The 18,938-nt window shown below is 35.1% G+C and overlaps 1 protein-coding gene across 1 annotated transcript; it reads left to right on the forward strand.

Annotated features, from left to right (window-relative positions):
- The first annotated feature begins 2,806 nt into the window (after positions 1-2,806).
- Positions 2,807-18,028, forward strand: LOC114243617 (uncharacterized). The gene is made up of 3 exons (XM_028175178.2): positions 2,807-2,978; positions 3,688-3,813; positions 8,315-18,028. Exons 1-3 carry the CDS (start codon positions 2,937-2,939, stop codon positions 8,468-8,470), a joined length of 324 nt encoding a protein of 107 aa, XP_028030979.1. The 5' UTR covers positions 2,807-2,936; the 3' UTR covers positions 8,471-18,028.
- The last annotated feature ends 910 nt before the right edge of the window (positions 18,029-18,938 follow it).

Here is an 18,938-nt window from a genome sequence, read left to right on the forward strand (position 1 = left end):
TAGGGTAACGCTGATATAGCCTACCAAAATACCACGCGGCTCAATGGTGAGCAATCCCTGTGGAAATTACAGTCAGCAGTCTACCATGAGATGATTTCTGATGCTCGTTAGTATCGACGGCCACTCTTAATCAGGCATGGCTTAATATCACCTGAGTAATACGGAGATAGAAAGTTGAATTGAAAGTTCGGCTTCGTCTTCCGCTATTGAAGATACATTGGCTTAGAATTATGGTGTATTTTTTGTGTATCTTTTTAGTAGGTACTTTTTAAATTTTTGAGCAAGTCAATGTGTAGCGTAAAAGTTAACTCTTTGTATACAGTTGGAACAGCGCCCGCAGCGGCAAACGTTCCAAATCCATACAAATTTGAGTTACTTTTACGCTATCGAGAACGTTAAAAACTCGCAATAAGCACACAGAAGGTTTTATTCGTCGATTGAGGCCGCTCGGGTCGACTAGGTGCTAACGCCACACCTATTTTGTTGAAGCAGTCATTTATTCCGATTTGATATTCATCATTTCATTATCCTGCCTTTCTCCCAGTTACCTGGGATCGGCGCAACATATTCTCTCCTTCCATACTCTTATGATATTATGCTATTCAATTAAGACTAGGACCTAGGCTTCAAAGTAAGTGACGTCATCCATTTTGTGATTTATACGAACGGTAATAACCACTTTACGGCAGAAAAACTCGTGAATTGCGCTTGTGGCTGAAAAACAAATGTCGGAACAGAAAATTTGATTGACTTTTACAATATAACTGTGCCGTCTTCGCGGCAAATTTTAAATCTGACATTTTACAACGCCAATCGATCTCCACGTTCGGATCCATCAAATGACAGCGAAGCTACATCGCATGCACACACACATCGATTACGAACGGGAGCCGAGCAACACGCAACCGAATCTAGAACATTTAAACTTAACCGAAATCGACGACCGCGGGTGAAGTTAAATTATAATGCATTAACGAAGGCCTAGTGATTATAGAACAGTGCACGCGTCCAGGAGCTCCGTGTGGCAGTCCCAGGTGCGTATGTGCATTTACACTATTTGTTGAATCCTAGACGTACATCGGGGACCTAGGATACCTTGCTGGGCAAGTTCCGTAGCCATCCCCGACCAGGGATCGATTGGTTTGTCCAGACCCAGTGTGTGTGTCGCGACGATAACCGGCTAAAACTTACTACCGAGCCGGGAACCAACGTCTCACATACAATAACCCTTCATCCCATTACTTATGTGTATTATCGGAGCTTTTTGGCTGGAAAGCGCAGAGAGATCTCAATTGAAAGATCTTTTTAATTTATTTGGGTTTAAGTGTGTGTAATAACTGTGGCTTATTAAATGCTTAGCGTCTCTGAACGTGCACAAATGTGAACGTAACTTTCTTCTTTCAAAAAATTAAATTAATAAATCTTAACAGCATTTTACTGAGTCTTTATTTCACCTCATTACGTCTCGTTTCATTCAATTTCATTCCAATTGATTAAAGTCTCGAATTAATGAACTTCATCTCAATCGCTCCGATTTTTATAAAGTGGACACTAGCAACAATGGCAACCTAAGAAACCACTTGCCATACTCAAAAAAAGGAGAAGAAGAAATGTACCGTAAAATGGGACGATTAGGGACAAATTCCAACTTTATGAGCAATTTTAAGGTAGTTGTTGATGTTTATAATGCTATATCAGGATCAAAATGATTGAGTCTTGGGGGCATCTTTGTTGTCTAATTTAAAATTATGCAACTAGCATTCCAGTTTAAGCAAAAAATGCAAAAATAGGTGTAATCCCTATTTACCCGAAAATTGCGGTTAATTGGGACGAAATGAGAAATTTCCTAGGGTTGGCACTACTTTTATTTTTATATATAGTTTTAATTTATTTATTTATTTAGTTGCACCAACAAAGTGATCATCAATAAAAAAAAATTGAAATACTGACAAAAGTACATGGCAGACATCACCTCAATTATAGGTGCAATCGACAGTGCTGATATTTCTATCTGGGTTAAGAGATTAGGTGTGTCGGTTATTCCATGGATTAATCAGATGAATACCCCCACTCTGAACAAATATTAAATATTTTATTATGTATTACTTAGACATTTTTGTCCACCTTGAGATTTCATTGATCTTGTTACATGTCTCTGCAAAATCGACTTACTTATATTAAATTGCTTATCTATTTCAAATAAAGACTTATTCCCAATTTCGCTTCGAATAAACTAGATTTTTACCAACAAATTTAAAAAATATTGTTTTAACTACATAGACAACCCTACAAACATATACCTATTTATACTTAGGTCGTTTCCATTTCACGTATTCTCATCCCAATTGACCCTTTTCTCGTTGTTATTTGTACCTAAGACGTCCCCAATATCCCCAAAAACAACAGATTTTTACATGTATTTTTATTTAATCAAATACATTAAAACCAATAACAACTGAGACTTTCCTTTAATATATATGCTGGTTCAAACACTAAATAACGTTTATAAATCATAGTCGTCTTCTATTATTATCAAATAAATAAAAGAGAGCAAAGTTTCTAGCACTAAAATAATTACCACCACAGGAAGTTAATTTGAAACGCGATTTTTTATAAGTTAGCAGCTATTATCATGCATATTCAGAGTTGTTTTGTGAACTTTCAACATTCTACTATTAAACTACAAAAAATGGAAGATTTTGCAACGAATATAAAACTTATATTGAGCGTCGAAAGATTTTCCCGGTTTTTTCCCGATTCGCCTGTCAATCCCTAATCGCCCCATTTTACCGGTATCATCTGTTTTACAATTTGAGAGCCGTGACAGTGTAGGTATTCTTGCACCTATCTTCAAATTTACAACAATTTCTACCGTAGAACTGTATTCCGAAATTTAAAGTTATTTTTGAGAGAAATAATAGCAAATCGTCATTAAAATGACTGAGAAAGATATCACAATTGAGGAACTCGAAGAAACTGTAAGTTTATCTTAACAAATTCAGTATACATCATTTAAATAGCTAGGTAGGTACTGTGAACAGAATCTAGGTCACAACACCGCTTTAAACCTCAAGTTAAGTTCTTAAGTTATAAAATCCTGGAATAGTCGAATAAAGGTCTTAGATATTAATATAAAGGTAACTGGAAGCGGTTATTAACAAGAATAGGAGTGTATATAGTCTATTTAAGTGGCCATCTACTGAATCTAATTTTCGTTCATATTATTAATAAAAACGTTTTTTTTAAGAACATAAATAATGCCCAATTGTATTATAAAATTAAAATTACTAAACATATTATAAAGAAGCTTGGTTTTATAAAAAGAACTTAGTGCTGATGGAACATAGATTTTTTTAGTTCAAATACTTGTATAATACATAGGTACACATATAGTTTCACCTTTCATTCTAATCGTGTATTCAAATATTTAATTAATTTTATTATAAATAATATTAATCATAGATTGAAACCTGAATGTTTGAACAAAAATAAAACAGTTTTTAAAAGTTTTTGACCACAGGATTGTACATGATAACAATCCAAACCAACTATCCATCAAAAAACAATTATATTTGATGCGATAAAAGGTCTTATGATACATACTTAATATATGTAGGCCGGAGATAAAATTACTTCAAAAACCAGTAGTTAAATCAGACACATGAAATAATAAAATTGAATATTCAGGTCAAACAAACAGATGTGCAAATAGACCTCATGGACTGGAAGATGGATAATGTTGAAAAAGAGCTAGTGCAGCCTATCAACGCTCAGGAGACCTGCATCATGAATCTGCTTAAATCAGTTTCGGAGGTAACCACCCTTGCTTGATTGCTATTTAATAGATTTTACTGTGTTTTACTAAAATAAACATGGCATTCTAAAATAATAAAATCCTAATAAATATGTACAAGAAAATAAAAAAGTTCTGCATTAATATTATAATAACGTATATACTTTATCAATTTTGATATAGCTCATATGTTATATATAACAATCTAATAATATATATAAATTTTCCCTTATTAATTCATGGGATTTGTTTTTTTCATAGAATCAATATAGAGTCAACACCTTTGTAACTTTGTGTAGTATGTGAATGGTATTAGTAATAATCAAATTTTGTTATAAAGAAAATAAATAAAAAATCTAAAAAATTTTAAACCAACTAATTTTTTCCATCAAATTGAGTGAATTCGTAATATGGGACTAAATATAATAGATTTCCTTAAACACTTTCTACAAAAACATTTACAAATACAAAATGCAAGTAAATATCAAAACACCAATTTACAATAAAAATAATAGCCATTCACCTATGAAGTTGCCGTTTTACAATATTTGCCATTAGAAATGTAATTTATATGTGGCTGCAATAAATTCTAAATTCAAATTCGATTTTAAAAATATTGAATTATATTCTGAAGTTTGGTAATTTGGTAATTAGAAGTTCAAAGGCAGCATAGAATGACTTTGAAGAGTTTGTTGGCACCTGTACACCTGATTTCGCTGAAAAAGGGCATTGAAAATTACCACAGTCCTTGCAGAGATGCATCGAAATAAAAAATGTAACAAAATGTTTTTAATTTTGTGTATATTACATGGCAATTTCGTTGGTAAAACCCTAATGTTTTTTAAATCAGAGCATCAGATTACATGTGAGAAATTATTTGTAAAATGTGTCATATGTTTACATTTTGTCTTAAAACACTTTATGAGATTGTTGTGTTACTAAAAGATATAAGAAGTCATTTTTAGTATAATGACATCCAATTCTATACAACAAATTCTATATTATAAAGTAATAATTAAATTCCGAGTCTATTATAAGTATGTAATATAATTAAGACATAATAACCACAATATGGGTGTATTTATTTTTCAGCCAGTTGCCTTAATGCTGACACCAGGTTAGGACAGTATTTTGGTCATGTTGCTTATGGCTTTTTATTTTCTATCTATAATGTAAACTATAATTGTAAGGGTGTTAAGAAAAATCGTCGGATTCTCACACTGAGAAATGTACTAAAGTAGTTGTTGATTAAAAATAATGCTTGAACTACATTAACAACCCGTGATTAACTTGTGCCAATTTTGGCTGTATGTATATAGGTAGGTATGAATAAATTGAATCCATGCTTCGTAATGCGCTACTAGGATGCTGACGCCTAAACCCTGAAGCTCCCTTCAACTCGGAGAACAGAAGAGTGGCCTAGCGAGGGGGACAATGGGGCATCAGGGGGAGGGGGTATTTACAAAGGGGCGCCAAATGGTCCGCGAAACAAAAAATTACTGGATATTTTTTATTTTTATTATAATTGATTTCTGTACAATATATTTTAAATTTAGTGCCAGTGTAATATTAAATAAATGATAATTCGTAAATAAAAAGGAAAAAAGTAGTGTTCCTTTTTTAGTGTTCATACTAGTATAAATCAAACTTATTATTGTTTTTAAAATACTTCTTTATAAATATGTAAAACAGATAATAGGTCTCTTTTAAACTAATTCTAGACGATCGTATTTTTCGAAATCTACTCGTTTTTTTTTTCAAATACATTTTTTGTCTCAAATTTAAAGCCTAGCTTGAGCCTTTTGACTATATTTATTTCTTAATTGCTAATATATTTTACATATAATATTATATGGTTTACGAATGGGGGGGGGGGCGCTAAAAAGGTATTTGCCCCGGGCGCGAGTTAAAATCACTACGCCACCATTGAAGAGAACTTACCCACATCAACACGTGAGAATAGCCAGGGCCAAGTTCGTCAATCTGGTTATGCTAATGTAGTTCTGGCTTTACTGAAACACTGATATTAAAACCAAATTTGTCGATACGCCCTAAAAAAAAACAAAAAAAAATACTTTCTCGTTCACTGCGCTCGCGAAACTACTTCCAACCAAATCAAATACAAATACCCACGAAATATCAAGCCATAATTATCATGCTTCTTGTAATATGGATGTGTTTATGCAAGAGTGCCTCATACAAATTTTATAAAAAAAAAATCGGTTGTCTGTAAAGTCTGTTTACTGACGACAGTTGAACGTGACAACGTCATAAAAAAATACTGATGGAATGGTTTCATTTTTCAAAAGAAAATTTTAATTTTATTTGTTTGATAGATATTTTGTATGGACAATTGACACCACATTCACTTTTCACTGAACTTCATACTTGACGAAAACATGTAAATGTATTATTGTATAGCAGCTGTTCACGCGGATGCATCGCTCACTCAAGTAGGAGAGAGACAGATGTCGAACGCTGCCGAACGCGGAGACCGATTGTGCCTCTTTGTCGCTTGTTGCGCACTCTCGCTTGCACTTCAAGCCTTAAATGGAACGCCTCAATGAGTCACGTTTTTTCGTGTGTGCAGCCGGCTCCATCGAATTATAAGACGTTGTCATGTCAAAAAATATATTCTTTTACTGCAGCATAAACACATCTGTATTCGCCGGGCTTACCCATGGTACAGAGTTGAAGCCCTTATTACCAAAGCCCACGGAACTGGGTCCGCGCTTACGTTGGACTTGCCAATAATATATTTTGCCGGAGCTCCTTACATGTATAATATGTAATTATATAGTTGTATCAATGATGTGATACGATGTTATTGAGTTGACTGAATTCCGTAGTGGTATAAGATTTAAGTGAATAATTTGTGAAATGGTCTATCAAAGATTTCGATTCACATAAACGATATAATCTTAATTGATTAAAACTATGCTACATTAATAAATAAATGTGTCGTATAGGAATAGACCTTAAATTTGGTCTTCATTGACTGTCAGTTTCTAAGACTATCGAAAGAGACGAACCAATAGTGTTTTCTCTTTCCCGCTGTTTTTTTTTTTCAGCTACAATAGTTTGCCGAATAAATCACTTAACTTATATCACTAATGAGTTCAGCCCCAGAAATATGAAGCTTTATCTGTTGATTTGTCAATGGTTTTTTAATAATATAGTTGTTTGGATAAAATTATTGTGACAGATATACATTTTTACTGAGGTCTTCTCATAATTTAAGTTATCTTTGAATTTCATTTAACCCTTTGCTAATCTCATCAGTCGTAATGTCAAAAATGTCACAGACATCATAACATCCTTTTTTTTATTGCCCTTGTAGGCAGACTAGCATACGGCCCACCAGATGGTGAGTAGTTACCGTCGCCCATGGACGTCAACAATGCCAGGGGCAGAGCCGAGCCGCTGCCTACAATGCTTATGCTTAATGCTTCATCATTAGATACAATTATTATCCTGGGGCATGTTGTCTATGAACCCGCAGGAGACGTAACCACCAAACGGCCTATTTCTACCGCAAAGCCAGTTTTCAGGATGGGATAGCAGTTGTACTAAAAAACTAAAACTTAGAACTCATGTTTCAAGCGGCTTTTACGTTTTTGATGTCTATTGGCTCCGGTAACCACTTAACACCAGGTTGGCCGTGAGCTCATTCATCTATCTAAGCAAAGAAAAGATCTTTACCCTCAGCCAACTATTCATTCCAACACTCCTTTCAACTCATTTTTATTTAAGGTTCAACCATATTTTTGGAACCATAAATTCTTCATCTTCAACGTGAGAAGAGCTCCGTAAAAATGTATCGCCATATGTCACATTCATCTTACACGTGAATACTTCAATATATGGGACGACCATATACCATGATCATATTGTTATTAGATTCTCTGGTATTGTGTTTGTTCGATTGATACCGTTGGATATGAAACTGCATTGTTACATCGAGTATGCATTGTCCATTAAAGGCCAGCTATAATGTTATCTACAGTTCCCTTGTAAATTAACGATTAAAAAATCCGTGTTGCCATACTATGACGATTTAATAATTGTCTTAATACTGGCCTCTAAGAGACCGTATCAATCAATCAAAACACTCTTAAAATGTCTTATTATAAAATGAATGAAAAAAAAACTGAATGGTATTGCGCAATTTTACCTTTGAGGTGTGTTACTGTGATCCAGTACACCAGCGTTCGTGGCCTATACAGACGACGATCCTAGGACAGATTTCATTCTCCCAAATGATGTACCTAACTATTATTCGGAAATTACGGTATAGCAATTGGTACACTGCCGATATTATTTTTGTAAGATTTACGTGGGATCTAGCGATAGTGAGTGGACCCTATTCTCCGAAGTCTTCAAGCTTGGCCATGCTGAACTAAAACAAACTTGTGTTAAAAACACAAGGTCAACCTAAATGGTAAGATTGCGCAATTTCTTTCATAAAGAAGTCGAGGCATTATCTCAACTGAATGGTACCGAACGATCTTTGATCTCCAGGTACGTTCGGATTACCAGCAGCTCCGACGTGAGCTGGTCGAAGTGCAGGCCCTGCAGCAGGAGTTGTCCACAAAACTGAGAGCTCAAGTAAGACTGGTGCATGGAAAGTTCGCGAGATTGCGGCAACGGCTCGTGGCGGCATCGCCACCTCGCTAAGAACCTTCTATCATAATCGTCATTTCTTCCATGTCTTTGTATAAAAGCAAGAGTGCACAGTTTCGAAGTGAAACTGGTATTGTCGTGGTCGAATCACAGTGCAAAGGTTTTGTTGAAAAATGTGAAACTATAGAGAGGTAAAGAGAACCATCTTGTCCTTCATTGACTTCCTTTCGGTGGACACTTTTCAATACACTGAGATGGTACTCCTTATTTCTATCCTCCATGTTTGAAACGAAACGTTTCTGTCGCAGAAAGAGCAGACAATAGCTCTATCTCTGTCATACTCTCGCTAGCTCTTTCAATCACAAGAACGTTTCACATCTACAAAGTGCACTGAGCACTGTTTTATCTTGATATTAAAATGATAAGTAAAGTGCCGCGAATTGAACACCACCCAGCAGCTCTCCAAAGACATAAGAAAAACTTTTAATACTCTAAGGATCGCACACATTTAAATCCTTGACTACACGAACGAATATTAATCTAGTGCCTAGAATAGTTTGTATTCGGAAACTAGGATATAACATGCCAATGTTTTAGTATTAATATAGATAGATAAATTTCTGATTAACAATTACTAATTTTAAATAACTATAACGTAATTATCGCGTGCCACTTTTTAAGTAATATTTCAATGAAGTTCATAAGTACGTTATTTTACTTATGTGAAGCTAATCGACTTCCTTAAGGAGTTGGGTTGGCAGGAATGAAAACTCTCACCCAACGTAAAGTTGGCCATATCGTCGGGTAACGAAGAACTATCTACGTTTCAAGATTCAATTACATATAAACACGTGTTGACTTTTCGTATTTTATGAAACAGCAATGTAAAGGAAAGAAACAATGAAAAGTGAAATCCTTTCAATTTTTTTTTCTTTTTTTGATTTTAATATTTTGACAATAGTGCTTGCAACGTTCGCAACGCTTTCTCATTACTGATGGTCATTTTCTCACGTACGATTCCCCTCCATCTGCTGCGATCCTTGGCTTGATCCGTGAAGGGCATCGTGGAACTTGATGTTCAGAGAAGATCGAATTTGGTCTGGCCATCTATTGGGATTGCGTCGTCTGGGACGTTTGCCATCTACCCTGTCTCACCATCAGCTGTTCGAGATTGCGACCCTCATTTCTAGCAATGTGTTCCAAGAATTCCAGTACCCCACGAAGGTTTATCGCATGTATTGACAACAATAGCAATTGCGTCAGCTATGCCTGTGACACATCAGACCTCTTTGTACCTAAAATCTCATGTGTCTGTAATATTGTAATTGTGTTAGCATTTAGTGTAAAATCAATGTACATGATACCTGTAATGTTCTGTGCTGATGTATAACATGTTGGTACCCAATAAATAAAACTAAAATGAAATATACATGTACCGCGGAGGTTGCTACCGTTAAGGCTAAAAAAGCCATTCGTATCCAGCGACGCGACTCTGCAAATGAATGTTCTCAATATTCTCAACACCATCATCATCATCATGCTTTCCTATTACCCTCTGCTGGGGTGTAGGGCTCGAATCAATTTTTTCCATTTGTATCGGTCTTGGGCAGTCTGTTCTAGCTCCTCCCACGTCATGCCCAAGACCCCTAGCTCCTGCTCCACCGAGCGACGCCAAGTTGTTCTGGGGCGGCCTCTCTTCCTTTTACCAGACACTTTCCAGGTCAGTGCTCTCTTTGATAGGTGTGTATCGGGCTTTCTCAGAATGTGACCAATCCAATGCCACTTCCGCGTAAGGATCTCCTTCTCCATTGGTGTCTGCTTAGTGATCCTCCACAGCTCTTTGTTAGTGATCTTCTCAGGCCAAAAGATTTTCAAAATCTGACTAACTATAATATAATATAACTATATTCTCAACACGTTAAGTTAAAAAATAGGAACCTTGTTTTCGCGACACGTCACTTCGCACACGACGACGGCACCGTGGTAGTGTAATTAAATTAACTTCTTAATTGTTCTATGATCTCAAACGTAAATGTAAAGTATAGAAAGTAGTATTACTTAACCCTTTGACTGTAATATAGGTCACCGGTGCCCTACGCGGCGCACTGAAGTAATTATGTCGATTTATGTTACTAAGACGCCGGAATATCTAGTAGTAGACTCTGGGAAAGACGGATCCGAAGGTACTGAAGAATGAATCTATTTCTAAGAGACATAACAGACTAAATCTTATATTATTTTATACCTTTGAACGAGCAATTCTTGTATAATATTATATAGAATCTGAATCTCGGAAACGGCAACAACGATTTTCATAAAATTTAGTATACAGGGGATTTCGGGGGCGATAAATCGATCTAGCTATGATTTATTTTCAGAAAATGTTGTTTTATTCGTGTTTTCAATAATCAACTCTTCCCGACATCTATTGGCGAATAATAATACTATTTTTCTTAATTGAGGGCAACTAACCAATAGCGTTATAAAAAAAAACCGGTCATCATCTAGCATACATTAACAAACAAAAGAAGGCAAAGTTAGTCAAAGAGCTTAGTAACAGAAATCGACATAATCACTTCAGTGCGCCGCGTAGGGCACCGGTGACCTACAATGCTGTCGCCGTATTAAAAATAACTTGTAAGATACCTAACATTTTATAGATTATTTGTCATTAGTACGGAACTTTGTATTATACTAATGACCCAGTTGTTAGATACTTAAAATTATATTTTAAGACTCCTAAAAGTAAACATTTTACAGTACTTCGAACAAAACCTTTTGCATAATATCATTCGTACTGATGATGAAGATATCAATTATAATTTAACGAAGGGTAAAATGCTATTCGTTTTAAACGACACTTCGTTTAGGACACGACTTTTGTTTTTATAATTAAAGGTCCGTTTTATTTGGTCTTAGTATCAACAATTCGATGTTTTTAATTGAACTTCGATGAAACTTCTTGGGATATTTGAATGGGGTATTCAAATAGTCTAAGAAGTTTAATTATTATGATATTTATTCCTAAAATTTAAACTTTAAATGGCTATCCCGTAAACTGGCAAATATGACGCTTAAAGCAAATATCGTTTCACCCCTCAATATATATTGTTAGTACCTTATACTCTATCTTTAGTAGAATCAATATAAACTAATTCTATACGCTACAATAATAATAACCTGATAGTATTAATTTCTAGAAAAATCTCTTTATACACAATCTTTTAAATATTTATATATTTGTAAATTTACCTAAACCTAGTCTATAGTTGACCGTTTAGTTAATTTTTTAAACAATGTTTAGACAAATTTTTTGACAAGATTACGGTGCTAAATGAAAAATTTCGATGTTTAGAATTTATGTTGTTTATAAAGTATTTAATAATATATCGAAATATAGATTTATTTTAGGTAATATTTATTATTTGTCGAAATTTGTTGTTTTCTCTTAATATTATAATTTTGATTGTGGTTCTAAAAAAAAAACAATTTCTAGATTGCTAATCTTCTAACTTAACAGTTATACAACTCGTGCTGTAGCTAACTGAGGGTTAGAACGAACGACGCGTACCCGCAATGTAGGGAGATTTTCGATTAGTTCTGGCTGAAGGGTAGAGCACTACTGTTGATTCAACACAAACCCACGAACCCGCAATGTAACGCGAAGACAGCCACGCCATCAGAACGCGCAATGCACAAAGGACTTTTTGAAGGGATCGCGAGGAGTGAAGTTGTGTGATTTGTTTTATTTTGTCTATTTAGTGTTTCTTCGGGTTTAAATGCGTAATAACGGTAATTTATTGACTATTTAATATCTGTGAAAGTGCACAAACGTGCGAAAATGAAACAAAGCCGCTGGACGTAAATTCTCGGGATCCTCCAAAAAATCCACTGAAAAAATCTCAGTAAATGATCACCATTTTACTAAGATTATATTTCATCCCATATCATATCTCATTTCACTCCATATTATCGTTTTTCATAAAAATAAGAATATAAATTAAAATAATACATGACCTAAAGGTCTTAGTTACCAAGTCATAAAATCCCTTAAAAAAAAGCAATGCCCAAAACGTCACCGAATGTCTTTGTTTTCGCTTACATGTAAAATTATCCGACCGAGTTTCATAGCATTTTTTTTTTCATAAATTGTTAATTTTCAATTTTCATTTTAGTCTTCATCACTGTTCCAGTAAATTATTCGATAGGTTCGTTTTGTTATAAATAACATTGGGAGCCTGATTTGTACGTGCGAAAGCCAAAAGAAGATTCGGTGTTATACTGCCAAGAGAAATGTTATAGTTATGTACATAATAATATATTGTTATTGAAAATCTTAGCAGAATTTGTAATCACTCGTGTCTTCCTCTTGTATTCATATTATTTCATAGAGAGTATTAAATGCCGCATTTATTAGTTGAATTTAGTTGAGTACCCCAAATTAGACTGCAACATGTAGATATAGTTAGTGATATTGTCAATGTTATAGTTATTAGCACATATCAAGCACTGCATGCCTAGTGAAATATTAGATATAGATAATATTGATTTGGTGAATACCACATTGTGTGTAAATTGAAATCTTTCACAAGCTTGAAATACAAACGTGAAACTAGAAATATTATCGTCTTTCAATTACTTGAAAAAAAAATTAGGCTTTATTTGTTTGTGGATTGAAGCGGTTTTTCGCATATGATGAAAATCCACAACGAATATAAGAACATTTTCTTTGGGCGGGTAGAAATACAGTAATTTATTGTAAGCTCAGTTAGTGACCCCTTTCCCCAGTTAGAGGCGTTAATTCGACCTCACGTGTCAATGTGAGTTGTGACATTGTCATGGCAACTATGTAACGGAGATGAGATTATTATTCACGCTTGCATGCCTTTACGTAACATGTTTACGGGTATTCACGGTGTGCTGCCTCATAGTGACTTTATTAGCATTGTTAATGTCATAAGCTAAAATTGTATTGAAGCCGTATTTACTACTACCCACCACATAAAAAAGTTATAAATCGCGCGGCTGACGATTAGCCGCAAAACGTTTTCATCATGTAGTATTTACCGAATCAAACGTAAGAAGTAGCTTATTGTAGTCATAAGCGAAACACATGTCTGAAACTATGTATAAGCACTAAAAACTTAACGAAGTATACCTGATTGTAATTATATAGGACTAGAGTTATACATAATAGAATTGCAACACGACTAGTAATGTCGTTTGTGTTAAAACGACTTGTTTTTTTTTATGATTGAAGGATTACTGGTGGCCCGGAGGCCTTTCCAGTTTCACCAGGACAGTTGGGCGAGCAAAGGCTCAGCCAGGAGGGGTGGGATTTGCTAACAGCTACCCGAGCGCCTCCGAAGGAGACCTAACAGCTCAAGAGTAGCTGCTTCGCGAATGAATCTACTACCGGATCGGAATCGCGACCCGCTGAGAAGATCCGGCGAGAAACTCAGCGAGCTGATTCATGGATTAGATTGCACGGCGAACTCTTTGTCGAGTTCGACGAGTACGGTTACCGAGGTCCCTAAGCCTGCTCCTAGTGTTAGAGCTGAAGGCGTCTAATGCAAAGGTTATTGGATCTGATGGATCCGTAAGGACGTGTAAAACGACTTTTGTTAACGGTCGCTTGAATTGGTACAACTATCGCCTTCAACTATTCACATGATGATGCATCAATGAATTCTTTAATCGGGCGATAGTTGAGCCAACAGTTATTTTTTTTATTGCTTACATGGGTGGACGAGCTCACAACCCACCTGGTGTTAAGCGGTTACTGAAGCCCATAGACATCTACGACGTAAATGCGCCACCCACCTTGAGATATAAGTTCTAAGGTCTCGAGTATAGTTCAACGGCTGCCCAACCCTTGAAACCGAAACACATTACTGCTTCAAGGCAGAAATAGGTAGGGTGGTGGTACCTACCCGCGCGGACTCACAAGAGGTCCTACCACCAGTAAAAAGGTACAAGTTTCCCTTCGAAACTCCGAAACATTTGTATGAATAATCTTGCTGACATCCTCGTATTGGAGAAACTATTTGTGTATAGATCACTTCGCTTCCATCCTGACTTCGAGACGTCCTAACCGATTGTTTCCTATTTACTATTTAGGCCTATATATTCTAGCCCTAACGACCCGCAATTTTAGTTGTCATGAAAAGATGCTATTTTTGATGTTCGTTTTCGTTTAAATAAATCAGCAATTAACATTATGTATATAGTGACCGAAGCAACAAATACTCAACAAATATTAATTATTTGTCGTCGATTGGGCGAGGAAGGGAATCTAGAATTTTCGAATAATTGCCCGCCTATTATTGTAGAAATGTATCTGTTTATTCACAGTTTATGAATGTAAAATGTATTTTTTAAGCATAAATTAACATTTTGCACTCTTTTATATCCTCTATAAGTGTGGGAAATTTCATACTCCCTCGTCTGCGCAATTTTCGTAAAAAGGGGTACAAAATTTTTGCTTCACTCATTAATATATAGATATGGTGGCGCCATTTTTTTAAATTACCCCTCTTGCTACCGTAGCGCCACCATAGCTGGTCGTTTTTTAATTGACAAATTCATATACAGTGTGTTCCTTAGAGACCTAATCTACCCTCCACAGCACGAAGTCAAGATCAAACTTCAGTAGTGTTATTTTCGTGTGCATGTTAATAACACTACTGAACTGCATTTCAGATCTAGTCTTTATGCATTTGTAATTCTCATAGTAGTATTTTTAGTTGTTAGTTTTTCGTCAAATTCTTTACATTGTACTTTTTAGCTTCTATTACACTCAAGACAATAAGTCAATAGGCAATAAACAATTAAGCTGAGACAAAGCTTGCATTAAGTGACGGATTTAGGCTTGATGCTACTGTTTATTGCACCGCCCTTAATGTTACAATAAAAATTATTCATTTTGTTACAGTATTCTTATTTTCAATTGAAAACAAATTTATATATAAATTGTTTTTGTATAAAAAAAACTGAACTTTGAAATTTTGGTATTTTACAAATTTTGTCGCCGCTCTAGGCCCGGGACCCACGCGTCTACGCGTAAATCCATCACTGCTTGCATTAGATTGTTAGTAAAATGTTTACGTATATATCATCGCGTATGTTTTTTTTTTACAAGCGTAGTCCTCATATCTGAATGCCGTATACACTTTTTCTCGTTCAAAAACAAATAAAAAATAATCCAATTGACATTCAACAATGTCAATTAGTTTTTTTTTTTTTTTTTAATGTAATATCGACGACCGTTAGTATTCTCTAGGGTTTTCGCAAATTCCTAGTCGTAATTAAAAAACAGAACAATATTTAAATGTCAATAACACGAGTAAAGGATAACTGCAAAGTATTCGACACGTCGGAAATAAAATGAAATAAAATCGAAATAAAGAACCATTTTAATTATGAATGACTTGATAGTTTATAAGTAGTTAAATTTTTAAAGCGTTTCTTTTGCACAACCTAATAATGAAGTTTCGTTACATTTGGTATCGTAGATAAATTACAATGTGCACTTTAAAAAATTACGTCACGAAACACATTATGAATAGATTAGGCGTTATTTCGTGACATCTCTAGAATAGATATGTGTCGTTCGTTCAATTTTAGAGATTCAGATCAGTACTGACCTGTTGACAAAATGATCCGGTTCGTACGACCCGTTGAGTCGAACGAACGACTAAGCGAGACGGGCGCGGGGCGAGACGCGGCAACCCTAAATGACCCGAATGACCGTCGTACTCATATGGTTCTTTTCTTCTGATTCGTAGGTTTTGTGTTAAACGAGTCGATTTAGTGAACGACTCATATTTTTTGAAGTGACCCTATCGTTCGCGCGGAATTTGAGACCCGGGTCGTTTGACTCGTTCGTTCGCGAACGACACATATCTACTCTAGAACAGTCTATAGACTAGAGATGGGAAAATATCCGTTAGGGCATCATCTAAAATTAAAGTTTTTGAATAGGTTCAAACGAATGATGGTGTTTAAGAAACCATTTTGGGGGCTCTCAAAAATACTATAATATATTCTTCAAATTGGTATAGAGAACCGTTGGGTCTTTTCGTAAGGAAAACCTTAAATTTAAAATCTGATCTCTATCTCATCTAATCGAATAATGTATTTTTATGTACCTACCTTGCGTCTTCATATAACTGTATTACAATTGCATGCAATGAAAGAGTGAGATTTCTTTGCAAATTAGTATTATTTGTGTGTGTGTGTCTGATTAACTTATTGTTATAAATTATTTTTTATTGTATGTAACGAAATATAGACAAGAAAAAACCTACGATACCCTTGAAAAGCGATTTACGCAAAAGTCGACCTTATGTCTATATTGTCAAGATCTCTATTTGTTTTCAGTTTTAATTTCGTTTCTCTGTCCCTTATATGGTTGTATTTTGTCAAAGTATTTATAAATTTAAAAAAAATATTACAAAATTTATAATACAAATGTATTAGACTAGAGTTTTAGTATATCTTTTTATTTTTAGTTTAAGTATATCTTTTGTTAAATCTATTTTAGAAGTTAATAAATTTATAGATAAATGTTGTAATTAATAAATTTAATGTACTTAATATGCTCTAAAAACAAAATTTTCACGTAAATAAAGTTTGTAGAAAACACAAGTTAAACACACAACAAAATGTATTGTTTTCTGGAGAAAAAAAAACCCCACATTATTGAAAATTATTACTAATATCAGGCAATGTGTTTTTATGTAATACAAAGTACTTAGTGTGAAGAAAGTTAAGTTTTTATAAAGAAATTATTATATGATTCCTACTGTCGTGACTGATACTATTGTCTATTACACTGGTCGATTTGCTCAATAACAATGTACAACTATTTGACAATATGCACTATGCACTTATAAGTCTTGCTAATGTTATTGACGTTGGCTAACGGGTGTCATGTTAAAATTTAATAAAAAACCTTAGTTGTTCAACGCTCGACATAGCCGAGAGATATTATTATTGTGTTTGATTTGTATTTTGAATGTGTATTTATATTAACGAATACTATTGTGTACATTGGAAATTCAAAGAAAACTTTTTTTTTTCATTTAAATACAGTGGATTAATTGTTTTATATTATATAATAAATTTTTTTTTTATTGAACAACAATTTAAAAATATTAATTTATTGTAATCTTTTCTCTTGTATGAAGGAGGACAAAGGTGTTTTCTTTACAGTCTCTATTGACTGCAAGGGATCAACATAAAAAACCCTTGAATTTTCATTAAATTATTCGAATTTCACTATCAGAATTTTCAATAAATTTTAGTAAAGATACAGATTCGCAACTTGACACTGTCCCAAGCTCCCCTTAGAAATCGAGCCTGTAATGAGCAGTTTCCCCTCCTATCCCCGGTTTTGGAGAGTCAATTGCTTCTAAGTTCTTGATAGTCGAATCTTATTAAAAAACCTTTTGTTTTATATATATTAAGACTCATGTAAGCCTAGTGATACCAAATGTCTTGTTCATTACAAACTATACTTGTATATTGTATTTATTATGCACAGTTTATGGTGTAATTTTCAGTTTTGAAACCACATAGACGACAGATATAAATAAACAGATAAAATTACTAATGCTTTTTAATTCGGCGTCTTTAAAAAATGCTTGCTTACGTTATAGAGGGTTTGGAGGTTAACAAAGGACACCAGCATTACTGCGGATGTGAGCTGCGAGGAACTGGATATGGATGCTTCGATCGAAGTCGTCGTGGCCTAAGGGATAAGACGTCCGGTGCATTCGGGTTGAGCGATGCACCAGTATTCAAATCCCAGGCGGATACCATTTTTTCTAATGAAATACGTACTCAACAAATGTTCACGATTGACTTCCACGGTGAAGGAATAACATCGTGTAATAAAAATCAAACCCGCAAAATTATAATTTGCGTAATCACTTGTGGTAGGACCTCTCGCGAGTCCGCGCGGGTAGGTACCACCACCCTGCCTATTTCTGCCGTGAAGCAGTAATGCGTTTCGGTTTGAAGGGTGGGGCAGGCGTTGTAACTAGAGACCTTAGAACTTATATTTCAAGGTGGGTGGCGCATTTACGTCGTAGATGTCTACGGGCTCCAGTAACCACTTAACACCAGGTGGACTGTGAGCTCTTCCACCCATCTAAGCAATAAAAAAAAAACTTGCAGATCTCCGGCCAGCCTTGGTTAATCGCTCGTTCCCGCTACTCCCACACAACTTATTTTATTTTTCCTACCTATGCTAATGCCTTGAGAGGTTATATCAGCGTTACCCTAGCGTATAGGTGAGCCCTCGAGGCTCAAACTGGACGCGTTGCTAACACTGGCCTTAGCTAGAGCAGTGCTTTGCGGAATCTATCACCGAATCGGAAACGCGATCCACTGAGATGATCCGGCGAGAACCTCAGTGGGCTGTCTGTGGGTTAATTTACTCGTCGAGTCCTTAATCGTAATCGACGGGTTTGGCGATGGTCATGACAACGCTGGAACTCATACGGTACAACAAACG

The sequence above is a fragment of the Bombyx mandarina genome, chromosome 16, assembly GCF_030267445.1.
Source record: "Bombyx mandarina strain Sakado chromosome 16, ASM3026744v2".
Lineage (NCBI taxonomy): Eukaryota > Metazoa > Arthropoda > Insecta > Lepidoptera > Bombycidae > Bombyx > Bombyx mandarina.

Coding starts and splice junctions, on each gene's coding strand:
- LOC114243617 (XM_028175178.2), top strand. CDS start 2,937: ATGACTGAGAAAGATATCACAATTGAGGAACTCGAAGAAACT. Junction 2,979..3,687: donor TTGAGGAACTCGAAGAAACT/GTAAGTTTATCT, acceptor TTGAATATTCAG/GTCAAACAAACAGATGTGCA. Junction 3,814..8,314: donor TGCTTAAATCAGTTTCGGAG/GTAACCACCCTT, acceptor TTTGATCTCCAG/GTACGTTCGGATTACCAGCA.